Source organism: Somniosus microcephalus, chromosome 9 (genome assembly GCF_052327205.1).
Source record: "Somniosus microcephalus isolate GS21.2 chromosome 9, FLI_Smic_1.0, whole genome shotgun sequence".
NCBI lineage: Eukaryota > Metazoa > Chordata > Chondrichthyes > Squaliformes > Somniosidae > Somniosus > Somniosus microcephalus.
The window spans coordinates 24,121,950-24,149,849 of NC_140995.1; the positions used below are offsets into that span (position 1 = coordinate 24,121,950).

General features: G+C 43.7%; 1 protein-coding gene across 4 annotated transcripts in view; it reads left to right on the forward strand.

The window, feature by feature from the left end:
* The window catches only part of arhgef10 (Rho guanine nucleotide exchange factor (GEF) 10), a 361,849-nt gene that overhangs the window by 185,108 nt on the left and 148,841 nt on the right, over window positions 1–27,900 (forward strand). For all 4 annotated transcript variants that reach the window (XM_085996438.1, XM_085996437.1, XM_085996439.1 and 1 more), the window contains 6 exons: window positions 4,485–4,597; window positions 6,005–6,082; window positions 6,831–7,010; window positions 10,029–10,145; window positions 13,744–13,836; window positions 17,519–17,689. In XM_085996438.1, the coding sequence (XP_085852564.1) occupies window positions 4,485–4,597; window positions 6,005–6,082; window positions 6,831–7,010; window positions 10,029–10,145; window positions 13,744–13,836; window positions 17,519–17,689 (752 nt within the window). The remainder of the gene's footprint in view (window positions 1–4,484; window positions 4,598–6,004; window positions 6,083–6,830; window positions 7,011–10,028; window positions 10,146–13,743; window positions 13,837–17,518; window positions 17,690–27,900) is intronic.

The following is a 27,900-nucleotide window of genomic DNA, read 5'->3' on the forward strand; positions in this document are numbered from 1 at the left end:
CCTTCTTAGCTTTACAGTCATCTCCCCATTTAACATAACGTAATAACATATATACATATATAACTTCAGGTTTACATAACAGAATAACATAGATACATAGATAACTTCATGTCAAAACAGATCACAGATTCAGTCTCTGCGGAAAACAGTTCACAGATTCAATCTCTGCGGAAAATAGTTCACAGATTCAGTCTCTGGTGTAGTCGGTTCACGTTGCTGGAGTGACTCATTCAATAGTCCTTCCATGGATTTAACAGCTTGAACTTCCGAACTGATTTGGCTCCGTTCGGAGGGACCACGTGTGTGATCTGGTAGGGGTGATAATGGTTCAGATGGTTATCATCTTCTGCTTCGTCTTTTCCTTTTCTGCTTCTTAGAGACTCTCTGGGCTCCCCTGTCAGCTGCCAGCTGTAGCGCCACCATCTCCCTATGTTCCTTTGACTTTAAGTGATTCATCCTGATTTCTGCACTTTGGGAGTTTTCATCACAAGCTGGGCAGACCAGGTCACTATAATATTCAGTGTCACTCAATAGGTCATGGTAATATTCGGTGTCGTCCTGATCTAGGCCAGCGAGAGGGTCTTCTATTTCCTCCATACCCAGCTGGGCGTTAGCCAGCTTTTGTTCCAAGTCCAGACATCTTTCCTGAAGAGACTTCTTCATGCGTACCTCTTCATCCAGCTTTTTCTGGGCTTTCAGCAAGTCGTTTACTAATGACCTCATTTGAGATTTTACTACTTCAACTTCTTTTGGAGATTGATTGATCGGACTATTCAATCCCTCTACCGGAGCAGCTGTTTCAGCGGTCTGTTGTTCTACATTGACGTGAGTCAGCGTACTTTTGGCATCCAAGGGCTGCTCTGTTGCAGTCATCTCAGTCTGTGTTGCCACCTCAGCTCTTCCAATAACCTTTGAGAGCTCCGAACCCCTTTCGTTTGAATATTGAAGTTCGTGTTCAAGTTTTTCCCATTTCAGAGTCCTGTCCTTCAGCATATGCAGGAGTTGGCTGACCGTGAACTCCTCTGACATCAGACGTTTTGTGTGCTCCTGCTCCAGCAGCTGCTTCTGTTGTCTTTCCAGATGTTCCCACTCTATATCAAAGAACTCTTTCGTCGCATTCATCTCTTGCTCAAAACGGCGAATCATTTGTTCTAATTGCTGTTGCAGTTTGAAATGGAGTTGAGTTCGAGCCCGGTGTCCCTCAGAAATGTGCATGTCAGTAGACTGGACAGACTCAGAATTCTCTATCTCAGTGGAATTCTGTGCTGAAACTTTGTCTTTTGCACACGGGTTGGTCTTACCATCATCAGTTCCAGAGTCTGGGTTGATTATGTTCACCGAGTTCTCACTCGTTATTGTTTGTAGGAAATGCCAGTCGATATTCATTTTCCTAATCCACTCCCGTCCTAGTAGTGGAGGGTGTGATTCTGTGATTCTGTGACCTCCTTCAGATAGCACATATAAGTCCATTATTTGACTTCCTTCGCCCTTGTTGGCCACTGCAACCTTTATTGTCCCGATGGGGTACACTCTCTGCCCCGTGTAGGTTGTCAATATAATCTCCGTACCCTGTAGGGGAATATGTTGGAATAACCTTCTGTAATCTTTCTTATTCATGACCGACAATGCCGATCCAGTGTCCAATTCCATTTTTACTTGGACTCCTTCTATCTGAAGAGTAACCCAAATTGTCTGGAGGTCTGCACCCTTACCAACGTTGAGTACCCTTAAGCTAGCCAGTTCACTACTGCTAGCGTCTGAATCGGACTCCTGTTCGGCCACCTTGTGTACCTTTGCGTATTTCCCTTGTGGTGACTTCTTGTTGCTGGTCTTCTTCCCTGACCTGCATACTCTAGCTATATGTCCAAGCCTACCACATGTTCTACATTCTTGGTTTTTAAACCAACACTGGTTCTGATCATGCGTTGTCTTTCCACAACGATAACATTTGCCAGAACTCACACCCAATTTGTGTGCACTGAGCTCCGGTGACTGTAGCTGCATTACTGCCGTGCCTCTCGCTGCGGCTTCGTGTGCTGCTGCCATAGTGACCGTCTTCTCAAGCGTCAGCTCATTCTCCTCGAGCAGTCGCTTTTGTGTATCCTGTTTAAATAAACCACACACAAATTTGTCTCGTAGTGCATCTGTCAGTCCCATTCCAAACTGGCAATATTTCGCTAATTTACGCAATTCCAGCAAATATTCAGCATTGCTTTCATGCTGTAGCTGCCTTCTGTCGTAAAATTTAAATCGTTCCGCTAGCATCAGCGGCGTGGGGTTTAGATGATCTTTCAGGACAGTAACAATCTCATCGAACGTCTTATCCGCCGGTTCATCTGGTGATAACAGGTGTTTCAATTGCCCGTATGTCTTCGCACCCATTAAATTTAATAATGTTAGAGCTTTATCTTGGTCACGAATTTTATTGGCCTTACAATAATTTTTTACTCTTTCAACATATATGGCCCAATCTTCGAGGTCACTATCAAAGGTGCTAATATTCCCGTGTTTAGGCATTGTAGATTTGCAATTTCTCAGATTTTATTTTCTTTACTTGTTATCAAAGATGGCGGCTTCCCGCTCTTGCCGTCGTCCTCCGCCCACAAAATGGAGGTTTTCCCGCGCTTGGCGGTCTTCACCTGTCCCCCGACGCCGTCTCCCTTCAGCCCCCGAGTGCGGCCCTTATCTTCGCCGCGATCGCCCGAGTGCGGCCCTTATCAGCGGATGCGATCGCTGGATCGCGAAGTGGCTCCCGACCGAAGCGGCTCTCGGCCCTTATCTTCTGTGCGATCGATAGCCCGCGCTGTGCACCGCGGCTCTCGCACCTTGAGCTTCTGCAGCCGCCGCGCCTTTCAGTCCGAGTGCGGCCCTTATCTTTGGTCCCGATCGCTGGCCCGCGCTGCGCCTCGCACTTGAAAGCGGCCCGGCCTTATCTCCGATCGCGATCGATGGCCCTGATCTCCTCCAACTTCCCCAGCCCTGTCTTTGCAGCCAACGCTGCACGGCTTACCCCACCGCCTAGGTTGAACAAGGAAACTGCAGAAAGACTTCTGTCAGTCGCTGGAAGCTGTCAGGATGGCTGCTGCACTCCAGTGCTCAGTCGCTGATGGAGGCTTCAGAGTCCTAAAGCCTGTCGCTTCTAGTGGGGTGGTGATGTTTGAAACCTCTCTTCAACTGCCGCAGGGTAAGAACCTGACTCCTCGCCAGTGATAAGTATGTGTATTGTATTGAACAATTAACACAAAGACTTAAACGTATAACTCAAACAGGTCTTTACTGGTTGGAGGTAGGGACTATACGTAGGTCTTTACTTCATGCCCACAGGCGGGAACTGAGGGGAGATCAGTACCCACAGTACTATTTATACCCCTATGGCCAGGAGTGGTACTGCGTATCCCTACGCCCTACAAGTAGTGCAGTTCTGTCCATAGGTTTAAAGTAGCACACATATTACATACACAACACCCCCCCCCCCCCTTCATTAGGTTAATCTGTGACACATTTAACCTGCATTGTGAGAATTGTAGTCTGGCAGAAAAACACTTGCACAGAGTAACGCTAGTGTATTTTGGGAGTGTGCTACTTGGTTGACTCTCTTCATTCAGGTAAGGAGCAGATATACAATGCAAACTGAGGAATGCAACTGGACTTACACCACAGCCATCAGTGAGAAGTGTAGACCTGTGCAGGGAAGTTCTTAGCAGCCATTTCTAACATGCATTGGTTAGCATTATGGTAAAAAGAAATCTGAATTCTTTAATTTTTTTATGTATTTATTGATCCAGTGCACCTCACCACTAATCTTTTTTGTAGAGATCCCTAAGCATCTCAGCCGAAAGACCCCAAACCAACTATCCTTTTACTAATAGAATATTCCTCTATTGGCCCAAAATAGAAGCCGTGCTCAATGTAATGACTTTGATCGACTGGAGAATGGCTCTTGCAGGCAAATGGAAGTGTTAAAACACGTGCAATAAATTGCTGCTCTTCTGAGAATGGAGGTGAGGCTCGTTGGAGGGATAGTGTATCCTTCATGTGATGCAGATTATAGCTGACCCACAAATTCTTAATGTTTATACTTCAAGCTGAGGAATGGAACATTTTCTATTCAGTGTGCTGTCTTGATTGCAAAATCAACACAAACAAGCCGTCTCTACTGCTGTAGTTCAATGACTGACCCGCAGAGTTAATCTCGCATTTAGTGAAGTTTAAAAAAACTGCAAAAAGTTCCCTGAGAAAAGAGAAGAAATGACATTCCTCCATGTTTTCAGCTTCAAACGTAGTCCTTTGGGAAATAATTTTTTCTTTTTATAAAAAAAAACAACAACCCTCAATATTTGAGAACAAGGTGAGAGAAGCTCTTTTTTCCAGGGGTCTAAGAGGTGACTCAGTGCTGCATATGCAGAGGCAGCAATATGCAGCACCATTGGGCACCCTGCCCCAATATTTGTCACTGATTTTTATTTGCACATTTTTTTTTTCAGATCACAGGTTTGGGTGCCTGGAAGAAGAAGAACAGAATCTCTTTATTGATGTGGACTGCAAACATCCAGAGCCAGTAATGACGCCTATGCCTGAGGGTTTGACACAGCAGCAGGTACGTGTTTGTAATCTTGAGCGATTTTCCAGTACGAACTCTTAAAGCACCAACAGGCCAAAAATAGCAGCGTATAAGAATTGCGTCGTTTCTTCACCTTGAGCTATCTGATGCCCAAACTCCGTGGGAACATTCTGTGATCTGCTGAATAAATTAATATACTAAATAGCACCTGTAGAATAAAGCAGGTATTCTTGCTATGTAATCCTGCTTTATGTTAAAGCACAAAATGTACATGCACAGTGGAGCCAGTTGAAAGCTATTCTGATTGTATCTAACTCAAAAAAAAAAAAACAACAAAAAAAAAACAAACAAAAAAAATCTCAGACAAAACTAGAAGGCACTGTCAGGAAAAGGAGAAAAATTGGAAGAGACAGTAAAGAAAGACTTGCATTTATATAGTGCCTTTGGCGACCACCGGATGTCCCAAAGCGCTTTACAGGCAATGAAGTACTTTTTGAAGTGTAGTCACTGTTGTAATGTAGGGAACATGGCAGCCAATTTGCGCTCAGCAAGCTCCCACAAACAGCAATGTGATAATGACCAGATAATCTGTTTTAGTGATGTTGATTGAGGGATAAATATTGGCCAGGACACTGGGGATAACTCCCCTGTTCCTCTTCAAAATAGTGCTGCCATGGGATCTTTTACATCCACCTGAGAGCAGACGGGGCGTCGGTTTAATGTCTCATCCGAAAGATGGCACCTCCGACAGTGCAGCACACCCTCAGTGCTGCACTGGAGTGTCAGCTTAGATTTTTGTGCTCGAGTCTCTGGAGTGGGACTTGAACCCACAGGTATTTTTATTTAGGCTAGACATTTAAAAAAAAATGTTTAAAAAAAAATCCCTTTATTGCTTTGAAGAGGATTCAAACTCTGGTAGCCTTGGATGTTGCATTTAAATTCAACTAAGTAAGCAGTGCTGCAGTGACTTGTTAACTACAAATGAAGAACGAGAAGGATCATACCTATGACGGCTAATTTAACATTCTCTGTTTTAAGAATCACCTTTTGGAATTGAAATTATGTGTTGTTTGTGAACTACGGATCAACACTGGAAATCATTTCAAATCAGGTTCTAAAACTCTGCTTGAAATTTCTGGATCTACATGCCAATTGCAATCTCGCAAATGATCCAGTCCTTGCTTCAGAACTCCACAACTTTCATTTTTCCCAAACGATAGTGTTTTCCTCATGTTGCTGCATCCAGAATGTAATCTTGTTGAATGGTGAATTTAACCTTTCAACTGTAGACCTTTTAGAAACAGTGTAATTATTATGGGAATTGAATTTGTCTTACTAAAGTTTTAGGTTGCAATATTTAATTTAGTCTACAATTAATTGCATTTTTAAAATCTTTTTAGTAAATTCTATCTAACTTAAGAGTGAAATTTATTTTTGCAATAGGTTGTCAGACGATATATTCTTGGTTCAGTTGTTGAAAGTGAGAAGAATTATATGGATGCATTAAAGCGAATTCTAGAGGTAAGGTGGAGCTCCCCGGTTGGATTTTGGATCGGTATAACAACCAGAAGTTTGTGCTTTTTTAAAAAAAAAAAAAAAAAAAAAAAAAAATCTGTTTTTAAACCTTAGGAGCATCTTAACCATTCAAGATTTATTTTTACAATAATTTCTTCCTACCAAAGTAAATCTTACAAAATGGTGATCTAGGAATGATTACAAGGCGGTCATCTCATTGAAAAGTTCGCATATCATAAACTGAGAAAGTAAGCATAAGTCATTTACAGAGGCCTCCAAACATCAAGGTGATGTTAACTGTTTAGAAATTACTCCCATGTGTGTCTAGTTTTTAAAAAATGTACATTGTAAGCGGTCTGGGAGTGGATTATCTCAGTTTGTGTCTTTTTTTTGTTAATGGTGCTTGTCATGACAAACGTGGCTCAGAGTGTTTCATGCAGGACAGAAGGAATTAATGATGGATGTCTCCACTGGCAGTTTATTAAGTGGTAAACTATAGTTAATTTCTTGGAAATAACAGCCATTGTGTCCTATATAATTCTAAGACTTTTATATATTTAAAATGTGGAACAGTCTCTTCCCCCTTCCCCTCATCTATTCTGAGTTCTGGGACAAAAAGGAGCTTGAATAGTTTAGCCATTAAATGCACCACATGATGTGTGGCACTGAGCTATACTGGCCAAGAAAGTTCCAGGTTGGAAACTACGTTTGGATGAAGTGTTTACAGTTTGATTTTGCTTTTCTCTCTCCGCAGCAATACGAGAAACCTCTTTCAGAAATGGATCCAAAACTATTAAGCGAGAGGAAACTAAAAATGGTGTTTTACCGAATAAAGGAGATTCTTCAGTGCCATTCCTTGTTCCAGATTGCCTTAGCTAGTCGTGTGACTGAGTGGGACTCCGTTGAAATGATTGGAGATGTCTTTGTAGCCTCAGTAAGTCTTTGAATGAAAATCCAGCGTGGTTGTTAATGCAGAGTCAAGGATGCTGGGAGCGTTTGCTCAGAAAGGATATTCAGTTATTGGAAGGAGATATAGAGAAGGGCTACACAGTTGATCCCAGAACTGAAGGGAATGACTGAGGAAAGATTGACTAGCCTGGGCCTTTTTTCTCTTGAAAGAGAAAACTGGGAGGGGATAAGAGAGAAGTGTTTAAAATTATGAAAGATTTGGTCAAATTAGATCCAAGTACTCTTTTCTGCAGTGTACAGAATTTAAGTCTATGGGGTTATATTTACAAGTTAAGGTCAACAAAAGAAAATAGGAAACACAGCAGAAACTTTTTTTTTGCAGAAGGTTGCTAAGTATGTGGAACAGATTACCGACATGGGTGGTGGAACTGGAAGCCTTAATAGGTTTTGAGAAGGAACTAGACAGGCTCTTGTCAATAAATGGAATTCAGGGTTATTAGAAATGTATCAGTAGAATACTGTGGATAGGTGGACTACATGGATCAGAGGTCTCCACCTGCCTGAAACTGTTACTACACTTCAAACAGCTTTAGTAGAATATACTTAGTAATATTTCATTCACAATGGCATTCATTTTTGAGAGGGTTACATACTAATTATAATTGTTTGTAAAATATATCTAGCAAGACTTATCCTCTTTTGAATCCATCAGAAATAAATTTTATTTTGGCCTGTACTGTATTAAATTTGAAAAAGCGGTGTTTTGATGAAATTAGTACAAGATAAGTATATTTAGTAAAATGTGCACTCTTGCAACCATGTTGACTGAAATAACTATGTGAATGGGCTAATGTAATGATGTTTCTTGTGTGATGTAGAGAGACCAGTAGGGGCACTGACCATAGACAGTGATGGGTAAAGCAGGCCTGCAACACTGTGCTAAATATCAACACTTTGTTTTCTGTTGGATGTTTGAGAAGTTGCTCATTGTAGGATAGATCCTTAAATAAACAAAGGAGGAAATCGAGAGGTACTGAAATGGGGAGGGCATGATGGGAGTATAATGGAGTGGAGCGGGAGAGAGACTGTAAAACAAGTGATTAAAAAAAGTTGGGTACAATGACGAGAGGTTGGAAAGGAAAGTGATGAAGTGGTGTTTATGGGGTGGTGCAGCAAAATCACAACCTGGTTCCAGCAGAGACCAGATTCCTCTCCACTGTAATGTCGAAAATAAAACTCAACACATTTTTAAAATATCAATAAAACTTTCTGGAAGAATCTACAAGTGCCAGTTTCAGACCGTCAGTGATTCTTCCATTAACAGTGTCTCACCAACAGTAATGAAATTCAACATGATCCAAAAAAACCCACCTAAATAAAAGTCGATCACTGAACACATTAATGGCCTGTAATTTGCAGTCAGCAGCGAAGCAGAGGCCTTTGCCGCTGATCCAGAAGAAAGCTGCCCACGAAGATCTCGCGATCTCTGTGGCGAGAAGCTTGGCTTTTTCGACTTGCAGTTGAGGTCAGTGTAAGTTAATGGGGAATCCCTAACGCGAGCTGCTGTGATGTCAACTAGCTGTCTAAGCAACCAATCACAACGTAGAATTCTCATAGACCGGGAACCAGGAAGTGAAGAAGCTCCTTTTATTCTGACTTTTTTAAAATGTTATAGAGAGCAAAACAAAGACTGGGGCTCTCACATGGGGAAAAGGTAAACCTGAAATAAATATGACCAAACTGTTTTTATAAAAAAAAATATATATATAGCACCTAAATAACCGGAAATCTCTCTTAACCGGCAAAATTCAGGAGTAGGTTCAGGTAAGTTTTACTTCATAGTGGCCGTGTAACTGGGATTCCTGGATCTGTGGCCGTGTAACCGGGGTTCCTGCACCTGTTGCCATGCAACAGGGATGTTTGGATCTGTGGCCGTTTACGGGGCTCTCGTACCTTAGTAAGTATACCTCTCTGTAATCTGGACTTTTTGATCAACCGGCACCACGCTGGTCCCATCGGTGCCGGATAAAAAAGTTTCCTGTAATTTTTTTTTAAGTTTCTTAAAAATTGTTATTTTTATTAAAATGGAGGAATTTGACACTCCACAAGATTAAAATTCATTTTTCAGGACCATAATGTTTGTTTAGCATACAATACACTGTTAAAACCCCAGTTATACCTAATCCAACAAGGTCTAACTTTTAATGGGGTATTTAACAGCCATATTATCGTGGAAAAGCCCAAGTTTTCGTCAGTTTCACTGATTTCCCTGATTACACTGATTGCCATGTGGGGGTGGGGTTGGCGGCGGAGTGGTTGGAGGGCGTGCACAGCACAGCCAGTGTCGGAGCAGTGAATGACTGACCGCAACGTCAGGATTTTCGCGTTGGGATGCGCATGCGCCACATCCTGAAGTTGTGGTCAGTTTCAAAGGGGTAATAACAGCGAAAGCTGTTCGTCCGCTCTTACTACCCACCGCAAATTCTGGGCCAGTACATTTTAATTCCTAGCCTGTGTGGATGATCTGGCTGGACCCATTATTTCAGGGAGATGGTTTCAAGTTCTAAGTTCCTACAGGTGCTGTTATTAGTGCTGAAGTGCTACAATGGCATCATTCAGATTCTGTGGCCTTTTGACCCTGTAGTTCAAACATCCGTGAAAAACAATTGCAGGATCTGTTTAGTCAGCAAAAAGGAATGGACAGTTTGGCGAAATAGTTTAAATGAAAGCTCACGTCGTTCAGTGTTTGCTTATGCAGATGTCTGCAAAATTTCAACTTGAACTTTGCTCCTTTTTAAGTAGATTTTCCAAAATGAACGGATTGTTTGTGCTTGAAACTCGATCCTTTCATCTTCATACCCTTGTCGGAAATTTTCTGCAACTCCAATTCAGTTGAGTACGTGCAAGAACTGTTTGACGATGGAGGGTAATCCTCCTGGGCTGGAGGATAAACAAACTCATGTCAAATTTGGGATTCAGAGTGATGGGTTATTTCAAACTAATGTATTAGATTTTCAGACCCGTCATTTTGTTTCTGTTGCAGTTTTCTAAGTCAATGGTACTTGATGCATACAGTGAATATGTGAACAATTTTAGCACTGCTATGGGAATTCTTAAGAAAGTGTGTGCCACCAAACCTTCCTTTCTGGAATTTTTGAAAGTAAGTAAAGTATTTGGTGGAAGTAAAATGTTGTTTTAATTGTAAAAACAAACCGTTTTTGGGTTGTTGCTGTACCAATTGGGAAGGTCTGGTGTTTGACAATCTGGCCAAGATGGCAGTGGAGCAGCTGCAATGTGTCCCCAAGCTAGGGAAGCGACAATGCGCCTGAGGTCCCAACTCCTGGTTTCTGTCCTGAAGCCCCAGCTGGAAAGTGCATGTCGGTAAACGTCGGATGAGGATCGGATTAGACTCGCTGCTGATCCGGCCCCACCCACACCCCATGTTTTTTGGGTAGCCTGCCCAGCGCTTGCTGTCTTACTCATGCATGCAGAATGCCCACTTGGGCTGCTGATGCCTTACGAAAATGTAGCCTGAAGAGAAAGAGAGAACAAAAAACATGCGCACATTACACGTAAGGGCCGCGCAAGTTCCGGGTTTTCTTGACGGGTCCAACGTATCCCCGGGAAAAGGGCATGCGCGGGCGGACCAACTACTGCTCAGCAACTCTTATGCCTGGTAAAAGCAGCGTAAGAGTTTAAATGAATATAAAAATAATTAAAAAATAATAATTTACCCATTAAAAACAACTGTAAAATAAGTAAGGTTATTTTTAGCCCCTTTAAAACATTTAAATTTCTTTTTCAAAATATTACGTTTTTGTTTTAAATGTTTAATTAAATGGTATTTTAATTAATTTTAAATATGTAATTTTTTTTAATGTAATTAGTGTGTAATTGTGTTTTTTATGTGAACCCCATCCATGCTTACGGGGATTTCCGTACAAAAACAGAATCCCTATAAGCATGAATGGGGAACCCCTTTCTTATATTGGTTGGGCCGGCCCACGAGGTCCCAGGGGCGCTCGTGAACCGCCTGCGCCTCTGGAATACGTGGGCCTTTACCCGGGCGTTCCTGGAGAGGCCCACGAGTGCGAGTCTCCGTGGATCCCGAGGCTCCAGGTTGGCGCGGATCGGAGGCATTTCCCCCGCAGGAAGCCTCCGACTGCAAATTCAGGCCCATTAAGATTCATTGGTTTCAATTTTAATGTACAACACTTCAGGAAAAGTGTACATTTAATCATGTGTTGTATAGGTTGTAATGTTTTTGATCGAAAAAGGCACGGCATCTGCATTTTCTTCTCCTACACATTCCTTTTTAAAAGTATATTGAACACTCCTGAATCAAAGCTGGTACCCTGGAGGTGAACAGAGATGACCTCTGTATTAACTTCAGACACTTCTTTTCTTACTCATTCTCAAGATGTGGGCATTGCTGGCAAAGCTGGCATTTATTGCTCATCCCAGTTGCCCTTGAGAAGGTATTGTTGATCGCATGCTAGACCACTTCAGAGGGCAGTCAACTATTGACTCTTACTGGAGTTGCATATCGGCCATTAGTGAACCAATTGGGTTGTTATGACAATCCGACTTTTATTACCAGATTTTTAGAACTGAATCCAAATTTGGCAAACTGCCATGGTGGGATTTGAACCCGTAGCCCAGGCCTCTGGATTACTAGTCCAGTAACATAACCACTATGCTACCGTACCTTAGTTTTTAACCTGTTACTTATGTAAACAATTGGTACAGTTACTACTATCGCTGTCAGTTGCAGTCCATATCTATTTGGGAGATTATATATATCATATATTTTTCACCTAGCAGATGTTTGTTGTACTCCCAGATGTCACACTTTGTTACAGGCCAAAAAATATTTTTTTTGAAGAACAACCTAGTCATTTCATGTTGTGTTCTTTTACCAGAAGCCATAAATTGAAAAGCAGTTCTAATTGCCCTCTGATCCCAGCAGTTTACAACCAGCTACAATTACCTAGGATTGCCTCGAGGGCGTACTGAGTTGTGGCCTTAAAAGTACTTGCAAACGCCACAGCCATGCTCCAGGCCCTAGATTATTCATGGGTGAATTACGCAAGGTGTGACATGTTTGGGAATTAATGAGTTGCATATCAACGGGAATTAAAAGATTGGTATCGTGTGACATCATCTGGAATCCAAACACCAAGTATTGCAAAACCAAAACTGAGCTCTAATACAGTTGCAATGGAGAAAACTGTTTGGGGAAGCAAAACAAGAGGGGAAAAAAGTTGCGAGAGTGGACTTCTACTGTAGGTGCTGATTTCCATGGCTGTGGAATCACTGAGCACCGCTGACGACAGTTCAGTCAGTTGACCTGTAAACTGTCAATTTAGTCCATTATCTAATTTGAGGGTTAGGTTATGTAGGTTGCTTACACTTGTAGTAAATTCACCTCCTGCGCATTTGTTCAAAATTTGGCAAACTTAATTTTTTTTTAAATATTCAACCTTTTCATCCATTTATTTTCTCAAAGGTCAGCACTGTTTATTGGTTGAGAGGGTGGGTGGGCTATCTGCTCCCGGGTGTTGCTCGACCATGCACAGGAGCAGCTGAAGTGTCTTCTGCACATCATTCCGTGCACCAACTAGTTGTTTGTATTGCACCTTTCTCTTATGGGTTAGATACAACATTGGGCTTATTTGGGGGACCATAGGCATAAGTCCAGCCCCTAACACTCCATACTACAGTCCGTTGGTCAACTAACAATATTGGTTTGAAAAGTATTGTCTGATCAGATGACCTCTGGAATTCCATTTGCGCGCAGCCTTTACCTGTGATAGCTTAACAAAAGCACCAGTTAAGGTTGACCTCGGGACGTATTGGGGTAAAATTGCAACGTCACCGCCCGAGTGGTAACATGGCCGATTGGATGGCCCATCCGTTACAAGGCCCACTGCACAGCTGGATCCCTGGGGTCACAGCTGGATCTCTGGGGTCACAGCAGGGCCATGCGAGGCCGTGATGGAGAGAGCACAATCCTTAACATTTTCTCTTCGCGTCTAAAGATCCAGCACTACTTGCAAAAGTTGACGTTCAGCCGAGCATTCGGAACAGATCCCTGCGCATTTAACTCTCGAGCCTCCCAGCACCAACGTCAGAAAATTCTTCGGTTTCCTCTTAACTGCAGCCCTGTTGGCTTCATCTCGGTGAAGTGGTGGCAGGAGGACTCCCTCTCCTCCCCCAAAATGTAGTCAGTGTGGATTGAGACGTTGTGGAAGAGAACCCAGTTCCAGAAACTCAATTACTCCTTGAAAAGAAATGAGGGGAATTCCTTTAAAATCTTACCCCTGTTGCTGGTGCATTGCCAGGATTGGTCAGTACTCTCTGCACATCAAACGCACCAAGCCTCTGGTGTGCCTTTCACCCCACCCGATTCCTATAATCCCTAAAACTTGGTTGACCCACCAGGCATTGGTGCATTGGGCGAACGTAACAGTATATCTTAATAATGCTGCCACGCCTTGGAATTAGCCTCCAGGGTCGTCCGGAGCCCAAACCGCCCTGTAAAGGATTCATCTTGCCACAATGTACCATGTTTACAGAGCCCCGCACACTTCTTTACAAAAGCATCATGTCAATGTATTGTAACCAAAGCGGAATTACAGTAATTTTTTAATGCAGTTGAAAGCTTTTATTTTTAAAATACTTTAGTTAAACTTGCGTGACCAAATGATCCATATGGTATCTGTTTGCTGTACTAAATATGTATTCTTCCTCACCAGCACTGCCATGAGTCGAGCTCTGATCGTATTACATTGTATGGGTTAATGATGAAGCCAATTCAGCGTTTTCCACAGTTTATTCTTTTGCTGCAGGTAAACACATTCATCTTGATGAATGCAAGTATGGAGTCACTTTTTGTCCAATAAGATACAGCATTTTGACATTTGTTTTCTGTTATTGTCTTGGGAATAAGTCTTAGGAAAGTACTCGTATCATTTTCCCTTCTCCACAACAAATGATGAGCATCCATAGATGTTGCATTACCGGCATTTAATTGATGCAGATTCTTGCTGCGTCACTTGGAGCTGGAGGAGATGTTCAGTTCAGTTCAGCATTTTATTTATAATTGATGAAAGGACCAGACAGTCCATAAATCTATACGCTTACGATTGAAATATTCGAGATAATTCCTGAATCTCAGACCAGTCACGCCAAAAAGCAAGCTAAACAAATAGACAAGGGGGGTGAAATTGGGTGCCTTTGCGCCTCCAGTTAGCACCCCCGGGGGGCGCTATTGGGGCACAAATGGCTTTGTGACCGGGCGCGGCACTGACATCGACTCTCACCATATTCGGCGGGGGTTTTGCGGCGGTGCTACTGCGTTGTGGCCCGATCTCCTTCGTCCGGAGATCGTGACATCATCGCCCTGGTGGCACCCCAGACCCGAAATTGACTTCCACCCCCCTGCAGCAGCGCCGGTCGAAAACACCGACAGCTGCAGGAGGCGTGCATCGGGCCACCGGTCGCTTCAGGGGCGATGATTAAAGGCAAGGTGCCTGAGGTAAGTAAAAAGACACTTGGCTTGTTCTGCTTTTTTCTGCAGGTTTCTGCCCGCGATTGATCAGCCCGGCACTCTGCTCGAGTGCCGGGCTGATTGGACGGGATCGCGGCTGCCTTGGTGGTCCAAGTAGGTACTTTTTCTATCACAGAGCCTGCAGCGATGGCCCTTCCCTTTAAGGGGGGGGAAGGAGCCTTTGAAAAGGGATCTGGGGGTCCTGGTGCACGGAACTCAAAAGGTTAGTATGCAGGTGCAGCAAGTGATTAAGAAGGCCAATGGAATGTTGGCTTTCATTGCTAGGGGGATAGAATATAAAAATAGGGAGGTATTGCTTCAGTTGTACAAGGTATTGGTGAGACCGCACCTGGAATACTGCGTACAGTTTTGGTGTCCATACTTAAGAAAGGACATACTTGCTCTCGGGTCAGTACAAAGAAGGTTCACTCAGTTAATCCCGGGGATGAGGGGATGGACATATGAGGAGAGGTTGAGTAGATTGGGACTCTACTCATTGGAGTTCAGAAGAATGAGAGGCGATCTTATTGAAACGTATAAGATTGTGAAGGGGTTGGATCGGGTGGATGCGGGGAGGATGTTCCCGATGATGGGTGAAACTAGAACTAGGGGGCATAGTCTTAGAATAAGGGGCTGCTCTTTCAAAACTGAGATGAGGAGGAACTACTTCACTCGGAGGGTGGTTGGTCCATGGAATATACTGCCCCAAAAAGCTGTAGAAGCTACATCATTACATAAATTTAAAACAGAAATAGACAGTTTCCTAGAAGTAAAGGAAATTAAGGGTTACGGGGAGCGGGCAGGAATTTGGACATGAGTCTAGGTTCGGATCGGTCATGGCCCTGTGGGTAGCGGAGCGGGCCCAGGGGCCGTGTAGCCTGATCCTGCTCCTATTTCGTGTGTCTAATTCTGTTAGATTCAGGAGATGGTTCTGTGATAGTGGATTGGCGGTTAGGATCCGATCAGCCATGATCTTATTGAATGGCGGAGCAGGCTCGAGGGGCCGATTGGCCTACTCCTGCTCCTATTTCTTATGTTCTTATGAACGTGGCAGCGCAGCGCGGCACGGCCCAGTGTGCAGCGTTACTGAAGTCTCCACCCCGCCTGCTGCCGATTTGCGCTCCAAGAAGGCAGTGGCGCTTGATTTAGCTCTCCACCTTCCTCCTTGGAGCACAAAAACAAATTTTTTAATAGTTTGGAAACATTAGCACCTGGCACTAATTTTCCAAACTTTTAAAATTTAGCGCCCCAAACGGATATAATGAATTTCTCCCCCTAGGTCTTCCATTGGGTTAGAAATTAGCTTTTTACATCAGAGACCGAGTTCAAACATCGCCCTAACGATTGAAATGAAAATCTTTGTATTCCCTATGAATTGAGTTTGGAGAGTCTTAATCCAGTTCCAAGTGGTTATAGGTCAACAGCATAATTCAACCCCTAATTCATCCAAAAGTCACAATATGGCTGTTAAAAATTAAAATATTGCTGGTGTATTTGTGGGTGATCTTCTGAAACTGGAACGGAGACATATTGGGAGCTTGATTGAATAGTGCTTTACTTTATCTGTGTTGTATGATGCCTGACACACACGTGTGTTCCATCTCCCAGCACTGACATCACTCACCTTGATGAGCATGACCGTGGTCAACATGGCCCTCGACCGTGTCCGTTCTATCTCCCGCACTTCTGCCCTCACCCCTGCCCCTCCCTCCCCGGAACCACGATAGGGTTCCCCTTGTCCTCACCTTTCACCCCACCAGCCTCCACATTCAACGGATCATCCTCCGCCATTTCCGCTACCTCAAGTGACCCCACCGCCAAATGCATCTTCCCCTCCCCTCCCCTTTCAGCATTCCGCAGGGACCGCTCCCTCCGAGACACCCTAGTCCACTCCTCTATCACCCCAAACAGCCCTTCCCCTTCGCCTGGCACCTTCCCGTGCAAGCGCAGGAGATGTAACACCTGCCCCCTATACCTTCCCCCTTCCCACTGTCCAGGGCCCCAAACACCCCTTCCAGGTGAAACAGCGATTTACTTGTACTTCTTGCAATCTAGTATACTGTATTCGCTGCTCACGATGCGGTCTCCTCTACATTGGGGAGACCAAACGCAGATTGGGTGACCGCTTTGCGGAACACCTCCATTCAGTCCGTAAGGGGGACCCCGAGTTTCCGGTCGCCTGTCATTTTAATTCACCGTTCCATTCCCACTCGGACCTCACCGTCCTTGGCCTCTTGTATTGTTCCACGGAAGGTCAACGTAAACTCGAGGAACAGCAACTCCTCTTCCAACTAGGCACTTTGCAGCCTTCCGGACTCAATATCGAGTACAACAATTTCATATCATAACCTGGCCCCTATTACTTTTTTACTTATAATTTTTTCCACCCCTTTGTTTTGGGTCCTCCTTTTCCTCCCCCCCCCCCCCCCTTTCCTTTTGTTTCTCTCTCTCTCACCTGGCAGCTGTCTCTTACCTGCCAGTACACTTCACACCTAATCTCAGCTGCCTTTTGTCTCCACGGGCCTATTACCATCTCGTCTGGCTTCGAATACCTTTCATTGTCTCTTTTGTTCGATCGCAGCCTTGCCTTCGATCTATTTTATTTTCTTTCCAGTTTTGAAGAAGGGCTTCGACCCGAAACGTCAACTCAAATTTCTCTCCACGGATGTTGCCTGACCTGCTGAGTTTTTCCAGCATTTTCTGTTGTTATACCAAAAAAGACTCTTAGTTTTTGTTTACTTTCTTCAATATGCTAGTGATCTTTTACAGTCACTTAAAATAAGGTGATAATTGTTTTATTTAATTTGTTTCCAGATTGCTTTTCAATTAAAAAAAAAAAATACTTGTTTGTTGATTCCCATCAGCATTACCAAAATCCGAATGTGTAAATCATCCAACAAATGCTTAATTTGGGGTGATTTTTAAATCTCTCTCTCTCTCCAATTTATAATGAGAAAATGTATGTCTACTGATTTTCTTAGGACATGCTGAAGAACACTCCAAAGGGACACCCTGATCGACTACCTCTCCAGATGGCTCTCACTGAGCTTGAAACATTAGCAGAGAAACTAAATGAGCAGAAACGGGAGGCGGACCAGCGCTGTGAGATGAAGCAGATTGCTAAAGCAATGAATGAACGTTACTTGAACAAGGTAGAATTTTGCTGCTGCAGTTTTTGTAAATGATACTTGCATCGGGGTGAATCGTTCCACCTGCAAAGTTTCGAGACCATTTTTAGATGAGGCATATACAGAAAATGTAGCGAATTAATTTGGGGTTTTAACACTCTCGCTGGCTGACCGGGACCAGTAACGATGCAGTTCCAACGTTTCCCAGTAGATGTCAGATGATGTACAGACGCAGAGTAATGTTTAAGGACTTGTAGATTTTACATTAGGTAGGCTGGGGTTGATTTACAACTGGGCGTAAAACTGGCATTGCAGATTGGCCGCTCATTGCAGAAACTGCCCAATGGAAATAAATATTGGGCGGTTTCTATAATGGTGGGGGGGAGGCAGGGCTGATGCACACCTGGGTGGCAAGTTGAAAATCTCTTCTTTTTAGGCAGTCCCTCGGAACCGAGGATGACTTGCTTCCACACTAAAAATGAGTTCTCAGGTGACTGATGAGTCCAGTGCGGGACCTACAGTCTCTGTCACAGGTGGGGCAGACGGTGGTTGAAGGGGCGGGTGGGTGGGGTGCTTGGGTTGACGTGCGCTGCTTGCGCTTGGCTTCCGCTTGCTCCCGGCGAAGAGACTCGAGGTGCTCGGCGCCTTCCCGGATGCTTCTCCTCCACTTTGTGCGGTCGTGGGCCAGGGATTCCCAGGTGTCGGTGGGGATGTTGCACTTTTTCAAGGAGGCTTTGAGGGTGTCCTTGAAGCCAACTCCAAAGAATTGAAAATCTAACCCGTTGTCTGCATAGATTACGCTTGTTGGTTCATTATACTCAGCTGACAGCACAGTGCAGGAAACAACGTGGACTTAACTAACTTATGACTTAGCTAACTGATTACTGCCAGTCTTACTGTGGATTGAAGTGTAAAATAAATTATTATTGGTGAACTGGAGTGAAGTCCTACAAGAATGACCAATTTCAGAAGATGCAGCAAATACAATAAATTTGAAGAAATTGGTACAAAGTATGTGGATCTCAATTATTGATTGAAAATCCTAGGTCCATGGTGCAAGATGCCACCAAGGTTGATTAGAGTATCAGAAGAGAGAGCAGTGAATAGGCAACACCAAACTTGGTCTTTAGCAACCAGTAGATTGTAGGAGGAAGGGAAGACTGATGGGTCTAAGGATGTAAGGGGTTTTCTCCGATACTGGTCCCCCGTTACACACCGTTCTTGGACGTCAGGATTTATAAGAACAAAATATACACGGCGCAGGGTTTTGGCTCAACCTTTGATTCGTTCGTTTATTGAACACACACACACACGATTACTTCCCCAGTATAAATCCCTACGCTTTATATCAGGCTAACAAACCCAAAATACAATCCCCTACGCAAGGGTCATTTGCATTGACACAATATGACACCGTTAAACCCGTCCGCGATTTGACTGTTACATATAAAATTACCCAGACTCGACCACAAAACCCTTATTGTGATCTGACTGAAACCCACAAACTTACTCAGACTCGATCATAAAAGCCCCCTCTATGATTTGGCTGAAACATAAAATCACCACTCCCGATCGGCTGTCTCTTGGAGTTGATTGTCGGCCCGAATCTTTCTGTTCGCTGTTCTGCTGTCGGCTTCCATCACACTGTCTTCGAAGTGATCTCACTTTAAACCAAAACCAACTTTCTGTATTTCCTGGCCCCTTCCTGAGCATATCAAAATGTGTGAATTGTTCCTGTTATTGTCCATTGATTTGCGATATCTTTCTGACAATGCAACCCCTCCTGATGTGACTGCATGTGCGAAGTTGTTGGTTTCTGTTAGCATTCGTATTCAAAAGGTTCGAGGCCCGGCCCATTGTCTAGGCCTGCACTGAAACTGGTTATTTGGGGGCCATGGTCTAAAGTGGACAATGTAATCCCTTAAGGTACATGAATATGCGAATGTTCTTGTATCTTCCCTAGACAGAAAACCTTTGTGTGGCAATTCGGCCGCAATGTCTGAATTAACCCTTTATTGCCCAGCTCTTTTTGCAGGCTGTGCACTTCTGGGTTTTCATATTTCATAGTCCAATATTTTTACCGTTGGGGGAGAATCGATCCTACAAGTGTTACACGGTTATGAAGTTCTAGGAGCCAGTGGGTTAATGGCCCACCGAGTCATCATCAGGAGGATACAGGGATGAGCAAGAAAGGAGCGTTGAGATAAATGGCCATTGCAGTATCAGTCACCTAGTGGTCGGAGATGAGAAAAGGATCATCTATCAGATGAGCAGTTTTTTCTTGTATCTTATCCAAGAGTGAGACAAGACCCACCCAGATATGGGGATGATGCTCAAGACCTGAGCTTTGAAAGTAAGAGTAATTGGAAGGAGAATATACGTTTGGCAAATAGAAACATAGAAGATAGGAGCAGGAGTAGGCCATTCGGCCCCTCGAGCCTGCTCCGCCATTCAATGAGATCATGGCTGACCACCCAAACTCAGTACCCTGTTCCTGCCTTCTCCCCATACCCCTTGATCCCTTTAGCCTTAAGAAATATATCTAACTCCTTCTTGAATATATTTAATGAATTGGCCTCAACTGCCTTCTGTGGTAGAGAATTCCACAGGTTCACCACTCTCTGGGTGAAGAAATTCCTCCTCATCTCAGTCCTAAATAGCTTACCCCTTATCCTTAGACTGTGACCCCTGGTTCTGGACTCCCCCCGCCATTGGGAACATCTTTCCTGCATCTAGTCTGTCTAGTCCTGTTAGAATTTTATAAGTTTCAATGAGATCCCCTCTCATTCTTCTAAACGCCAGCAAGTATAAGCCCAATCTCTCCTCATACGCCATTCCTGCCATCCCAGGTATCAGTCTGGTGAATCTTCGCTGCACTCCCTCCATGGCAAGAACATCCTTCCTCAGAGAAGGCAACCAAAACTGCACACAATACTCAAGGTGTGGTCTCACCTAGGCCCTGTACAACTGCAGCAAGACATCCTTGTTCCTGTACTCGAATCCTTTCGCTACGAAGGCCAACATGCCATTTGCCTTCTTAAAAATAGGAGGAAACCAAGCTTCCTAGAGGCAGATTTAGCAAAAGAGAAAAATGGGACTTCCACTTGAATTGTACATGTATGTTCATCTATATGTAACATGGTGGATCCCTGCTCCAGAATTTGACTTGCTGAAATATGAAATTTAAGATTTGAAGCCCAGTTTGCTTTTCAGAATGTGTAAGCCAGTTGCAAATAACTTGATTTGTTAACATGCATAATGATTTTCATTAAGTATTAAGCCAATATGTTTAAGAGTTATTCTCGCTGCTGGCTTTAGTAACTTGTTATTGGACTGGAAGTTGAGCCCAGTTTATGCTGCCAACAAGTGAGCAGATCAAACCTCCAATCTGATGGTCAGTGTAGAAATAGTAAATCTCAAAATCCGAACTGGTCCTGATTTTCAATTAGTTGCCTCTTGGGTAGATTAAAACCCTGATTTTAATTCGGGATGTGAATCGGGCAGGCAGGGGCCATGGCTTGTGGAAACTAAGCATGAGGCTGAGGTAATTTTAAATTCCCGGCCGCATTTGTATGCCCCCGGTCAGTTTCCTGCTCGAAATCCACAGGAAATGCCAGCTGGCCGGCGAGTGGAAGCTGAATGTCGAGTGGCAGGAAGCCTCAGCTTGAGACCGAAGGAATGGTCCCTAAGACTCGGGTAAGACATGGGGAGGGGGTTTCAGCGGGGCCTAGCGAGCGGGGTGGAGGAGCTAGCCTGTGTTGGGGGAGATCCACAAGGAAAGTCCAAAAAATAAAAATAAACATGCCTCTTCGGGTCCCGGCTTTTCTTCCCGTTAGGTTGACCTGGCAGGAAAGCCACAACCACTTCCTTGCTCAGGCCCATAGTTGAAATAGCTGTCTTCTTCGTTATAGTGGTTAGCACTGTTGCCTCACAGCGCCAGGGACCCGGGTTCAAATCCGGCCTCGGGTGACTGTCTGTGTGGAGTTTGCACATTCTCCCCGTGTTTGCGTGGGTTTCCTCCGGGTGCTCCGGTTTCCTCCCACAGTCCAAAGATGTGCGGGTTAGGATGATTGGCCATGAGAAAAATTGGCCCTTAGTGTTAGGGGGGGATTAAATACGTGGTGTTACGGGGTTATGGGGATAGGGCTTGGGTGGGATGGCTGTCGGTGTAGGGACCGGGTGCTAGGGTTTGGATGATCAGCCATGGTCTCGTTGAATGGCGGAGCAGGCTCGAAGGGCCGAATGGCCTACTCCTGCTCCTATCTTCTATGTTTCTATGACATCGTCTGAGCATATTTAATGAAGGTCCCTGCCAGTTTCCAGTAGGTACCCTTTTCACCTACTCAAAAGAGCAGGTTAAAATCCTAGCCTGTGCGATGAGAGTGGGACCTCCAGCGGGTGAGTCCTCTGGTGATTTTAACTGCCCCCACCCACCCACCCCCCCAATAACTGGTTTCCACCTGGCGGACAGGGTTAAAATCACCCCTGAAATGTCACAACATCAAGACGTTTAACCGAGTATAGCACCAAGGAATCCGAGCAGAACTGAGATCTGAGAGTGAAGGGGAACACCCTCCAATGGCTAGGGTCATAGCTGATGCAAAGGAAGATGGTTGTGGTTGTTGGACTTATCATCGAAGCCTCAGGGCATCGCTGCAGGAGTTGCTCAGGGCATATCCTCAGCCCAGTCATCTTTAGCTGCTTATCAATGACCACCTCCATCATGCCAGGAGTGAGGATATTTGCTAATGATTCTATGGTGTTCAGCTCCATTCACAACACTTCTGACAATGAAGCAGCCTATGCCAGCCTACAGCAGGACCTGGACAACATCCAGGCTTGGTCTGATAAGTGGCACATAAGTGCTAGGCAACAACTGTCTCCAAGAAGAGAAAAACAGCCACCTCCCCCTGACTTTCAACGGCACCACCATTGCTGTCCCCCACCATTGGCCAGAAGCTTAACTGGGCCAGCTATATCAACAACGTGGCTATAAAAGCAGGGCAGAAGCTGAGTACTTTGCAACAAGTGGCTCACTTCCTTTCTTCTCAAAGCCTCTCTACACCTATAAGGCCCAAGTTGGAATATGATGGAACAATCACCACTTACCTGGATGAATGCAGCTGTAACAACATTGAAGAAGCTCGGTACTGTCCAGGATAGAGCAGTCAGCTTGATCGGTGCCTCTACCACTTGACTTGATACCACTCTACCACATACGCCAAGCTTACTTCGACAGCGCCTCCCAGCCACCTAACCTCTAACTGCCAACAAGAAGGACAAACTCATGAGACCAGCATCCCTTCGAATTATCACATCATCCTGTCTTGGCCATATATTGCCATTCCTATATCATGGCTGGGTCAAGATCCTGGAATTCCCTACCTAACACCAGCATAGGAGCGTGATCAGAACACTGACTGCAACAGTTCAAGGAGAAGGCCTCTTATGTTCATTAATAAATTGACATTCTTATTATGAACACAGCTCGCTTTTGCTAGACACTTTTATTGAGCACATGTGGACTAGGTACAGTATCTGTAGAGGCTTCCATCTTGACTGCTGCCTTGTGGGTAGCCTAGTGCCTCATGGGTAATGTAGTCTTAATATACATACAGCTGGGTAGTGTAGTCTTATATACAGCTCTACACAGCTCTACGGCTCCACCTAGTGTCCACTATAGAATGACATGTTATTGATCGTTACATCCCCCTTTGAGGTTTAACAAAATCAATATCAATCAACTTTCAAGAAAACAATAAAGATAATATCAGTAACACTTTTGTTAGTGCTCTATAAACATAAACATTTTCAAAACAGTCAACACATTTTCAACGCTTTACATTGTACTCAAAGATTAAGTCTATCAGGCTCTTTTACTTCACGTGTGGATCTTCTCAACACGGGTAAGTCTGATGTGTCTTCATGAGATTGTTCTGGCGGTGAATGACAAGATGCAGTTGCGGCATTGTCATCGATCTGCTCTTGTATAGAGCGAGGTCTCCTTGCGATCTTTGCTTGGAGAGGGTTTCAGTGTTTCCTTCACTCTTCATGCCATAACTCTCAATGTAGTCAATGCATTCTCGAAAAACTGCTGGCAGCTGGATCCCATCATACAGCATAGTCCTCTCAGCAGCCTCGGCTAATGGAACACCAAAGATTGGCCTGAGGGAAGAAGGAGTATCCACCGGAACTGCTTCCTGCTCTGGTGCAGGCTTCTTCTTTTTCTTTTTCTCTTTCCACTGCTTAACAACATCTGCTGCGGTTATATCTTTGGACTTTTTCTCCTTGTGTTTTTCCTCTTTGTGCTTTTCTTCCTTTGGCTTCTCTTTGACCTTGAAGTCTTTTTCTTTCTTCTTGGAGAAACTAGGCTTTTTGAAGACATGGATACCCTTTGGCCTTTTCATCCTTGATGGGCTCTCTGCTTCATCACCTGAGTCATCTGGTCTGCTTATGGCACAGTTTATACGGTAGACTCTCTTGACCAGTTCTAATTCCTCACAAGCTTTGTCACCCAGTAGTGAATCAAGCCTTTCAGCCACAACAGAAAACATGAGATGATGTACTTTGTCTTTGACTGTCACTTTAAGTCTGCATACACCTAAGCTATCTATTTTGTGTCCATTATAGCTCTTCAGTAGTACTGACTTTTTCTGTATTTTGGGCTTTTCTTTCATATTTTTTATGTCACTCATACTGATTAAGTTTGCTTTTGCCCCAGTGTCCAGTTTCAATGTAACTAATGCTCCATTTATCTGCAGTGGGATCATCCATTTGTCCACTTTTACTGCATTGACTTTATGTTCAGCATTGTCCATTTCTGAGGGCTGCACATTTTCTGTATCTTTTTTGATATCGTCACATGACACCATTCCTACAAAAAATGTCTCACTTAAATCAGTGTCCTCAATTACATTAACTCGTTGCCCTTTCTTAGTTTTTACTTTTGAAAAGCATTGTTTGGCAGTGATTCTTTCCATTACACTTTGTGCACATTTTTCCAAACGCTGGGCATTGTCTTAACTGGTGTTTGTAACCACAGCGTTTACAATTAAAAATTTCATCCTCCGATTGCTTTTCATTTCTGTTCTGCCCACGTTTCTTCCCCTTGTAGGACACAGCACCGACAGCAGCATTATCACTCATTACAATCGCATCATTACTGATTTCACTGAAAGTCTTCGCGTGCTTTCGAGCTAGCTCGCTGGCTTGGCATATTTTCACTGCATTTTCCAAATTTAGTTCGGTTTCTCTCAACAGACGTTCCCTGACTTTTTTATCATGAATACCAAACACAATCTGGTCACGAATCATGGATGATTTCAGCTCAGAGAAATTACATGTCTGTGCTTTCAGTTTCAGATCAGTTATAAAGCTATCAAAAGTCTCATTTTGTTGCTGTGTCCGAGAACGGAAGATGTGTCTTTCATACGTCTCATTCTTTTTGGGAGAGCAATATGCATCAAATTTTTTTAGCACATCTTCTAATTTTTTTCGGTTCTCCGCTGGATTAAATACAAATGTATTAAATACCTCTATCGCCTGTGGGCCTGCAACCATGAGCAGCAACGCTATCTTCCTTGCATCTAGCTTCGTACCGAATCCGATGGCTGCAATGTAGAGTTCGAATTGTTGTTTAAGAGTCTGCCAATTGTAGTCGATTTTTCCTGTGAGTTTCAAACGCTCTGGTGGCTTCAAATCCTCCATGTCGCTTTTCACAATTTTCAGCAGATCTTCACCACCCTGGTACCATCTTATGTTCATTAATAAATTGACATTCTTATTATGAACACAGCTAGCTTTTGCTAGACACTTTTTTATTGAGCACATGTGGACTAGGTACAGTATCTGTAGAGGCTTCCATCTTGACTGCTGCCTTGTGGGTAGCCTAGTGCCTCATGGGTAATGTCTTAATATACATACAGCTGGGTAGTGTAGTCTTGTACACAGCTCTACGGCTCCACCTAGTGTCCACTATAGAATGACATGTTGTTGATCATTACAAGGCCGACCACCATCTTCTCAGGGCAGCTGAAGACGAGCGATAAACGTGGCCTTGCCAGCAATGCTCACATCCTGAGAACAAATTCTTTTAAGCCTAATTTGAAAATTGTGCCAGAATCTGGGCCAGGCCTTCTAATCCTCCGTCAGCTGGTTTGCAGGACACCCCCTCAATACAGGGAATAATCTAAGGTGCCAGGAGGTGGCAACGCAATTTGGCTGCAGCACAACACGAACGTGCTTGTTACAACCTGATCTACTTGTCCTCCCACTCAGCTCACCTTTTGCAAAAAGTTCCTAGCATCGAACCGAGTCACTTTTTTTTACAAGTAAAACAAAGTGCATTGGGGAGGAGATGGAATTCCTCTGCAAGTTCCAGCAAGCTGTCCATGTATGTTAATGTGTGTGCATCGAAAGCTGATGCTTGCAAAACATTGGAAAATAATTTTTTTAAATCTTATTTTACATGGTGATAGCAAATTAAGCAGGTTTGTGTTGTTGCAAATTTGATGGAGTCTACCAGAAAATGTGTTTTAGCAGAAGCAAAAAAAAGTTAGAAAGTGTATTTCATTTAATTCTAATTTCACATTTTATTTACACCAATGAAAGATGAATCAGTCTTTTCCCAGCAGATTTAACTTGTGTGTAACTAGAATCATGTGATGATTGCCATGACGGACGATGTCCACACTTTGTTTAAAAAAAAAAATTGAGAACATCTCTGAATTAGGGAATGACTGGATTTATGAGAGCGAAATTCTCCAAACCACAAATTAACAGCTGCTGAAAACGATGCTAACATGACTACATGCGCTAGTCACACAGATTGTAGTAGCATAAGACCCCTAATGTTTGTGTGCGACGCCAAAAACACGCCAATTTTAGCTGAAACAGAATATTGTTAAATGAAGATTTCTTTAGTGAAAATACATGAACTAAGACAGGTCTTTAAATTTAAATTTGTAGTTGTCTGGAGCGGGCTCAGAGGTCCCGAGGCAGCATTATCAAAAATTACATCAAAATGAAAACGTTGCAGAAATGTGTGACAGCGGTGCTGAATTAATCGTCGACAAACCAGCAGAGATGATAAAAAGAAAGACTTGCATTTATAAAGTGACTTTCATGACCTCAGGATGTCCCAAAGAGCTTTACAGCATATGATGTACCTTTGGAGTGTAGTCATTGTTGTAATGTAGAAAACGTGGCAGCCCTTTGCACACAGCAAGCTCCCACAGACAGCAATGTGATGATGACCAGCTAATCTGATTTTAGTGATGTTGATTGAGGAATAAATATTGGCCCCAGGACACCGGGCAGAACTCACCTGCTCCTCTTCTTCAAAAAAAATAGTGCCATGGGATCTTTTGCGTCCACCTTGAGAGGGCAGATGGAGCCTCGGTTTAACGTCTCATCTGAGAGATGAATGATGGAGGATTGGTTGTTCTCTAAGAGGAAGGTAACCTGTGTAGTTGGAGGCTCTCCGGAGTCACTCTGAAAGTGCAATTGCCTCATCTGGTTGTGAATATGGCAAACTAGCGAAATGGTGTGAGATGGTTTGAACAGACTGTGCTGACATCTATGCCAGCTGATTGAGTTATTCTGTGAGTAATTCCTTGCCTCATTCTGAGTAATTCCTTGCCTAAAGCCAGTGCAGCCTGTCTACTTCACTTAATGTTGATTCAGAATGTTCCTTTTCTGTCACTTAAGGAGGAGCCTTTCAAATAGGGCGGTGGAATGAAAGATAGTTATTTAACTCACTGCATCTATCTCCAATAAACTAGTATCTATTATGTTGGCAGATCTTTGCTTTGGGAGCTATCTAGCCAAAATAATACCCAGTGCTGCACTGTTGGAGGTGCCGTCTTTCGGCTGAGACGTTAAGCTGAGGCCCCCTCTGCGCTCTCCGGTGGATGTAAAAGACCCCAAGGCATATTTCGAAGGGGGAGCTGTCCTGGCCAACATTTATCCATTAACCAACATAACAAAAACAGATTATCTGGTCATTATCACATTGCTGTTTGTGGGAGCTTGCTGTGCGCAAATTGGCTGCCGTGTTTCCGACATTACAACAGTGACTCCACTTGGCTGTGAAGCGCTTTGAGACGTCTTTTTTTTCGCGCTATATAAATGCAAGTCTTTTCTATCTACAATAACATATTGGCATTTTTACAAAGGTCGCATGCTTTATTTAAAACCGTGATGTAAACACTTCCAATGGGCATTCCCATGTTATG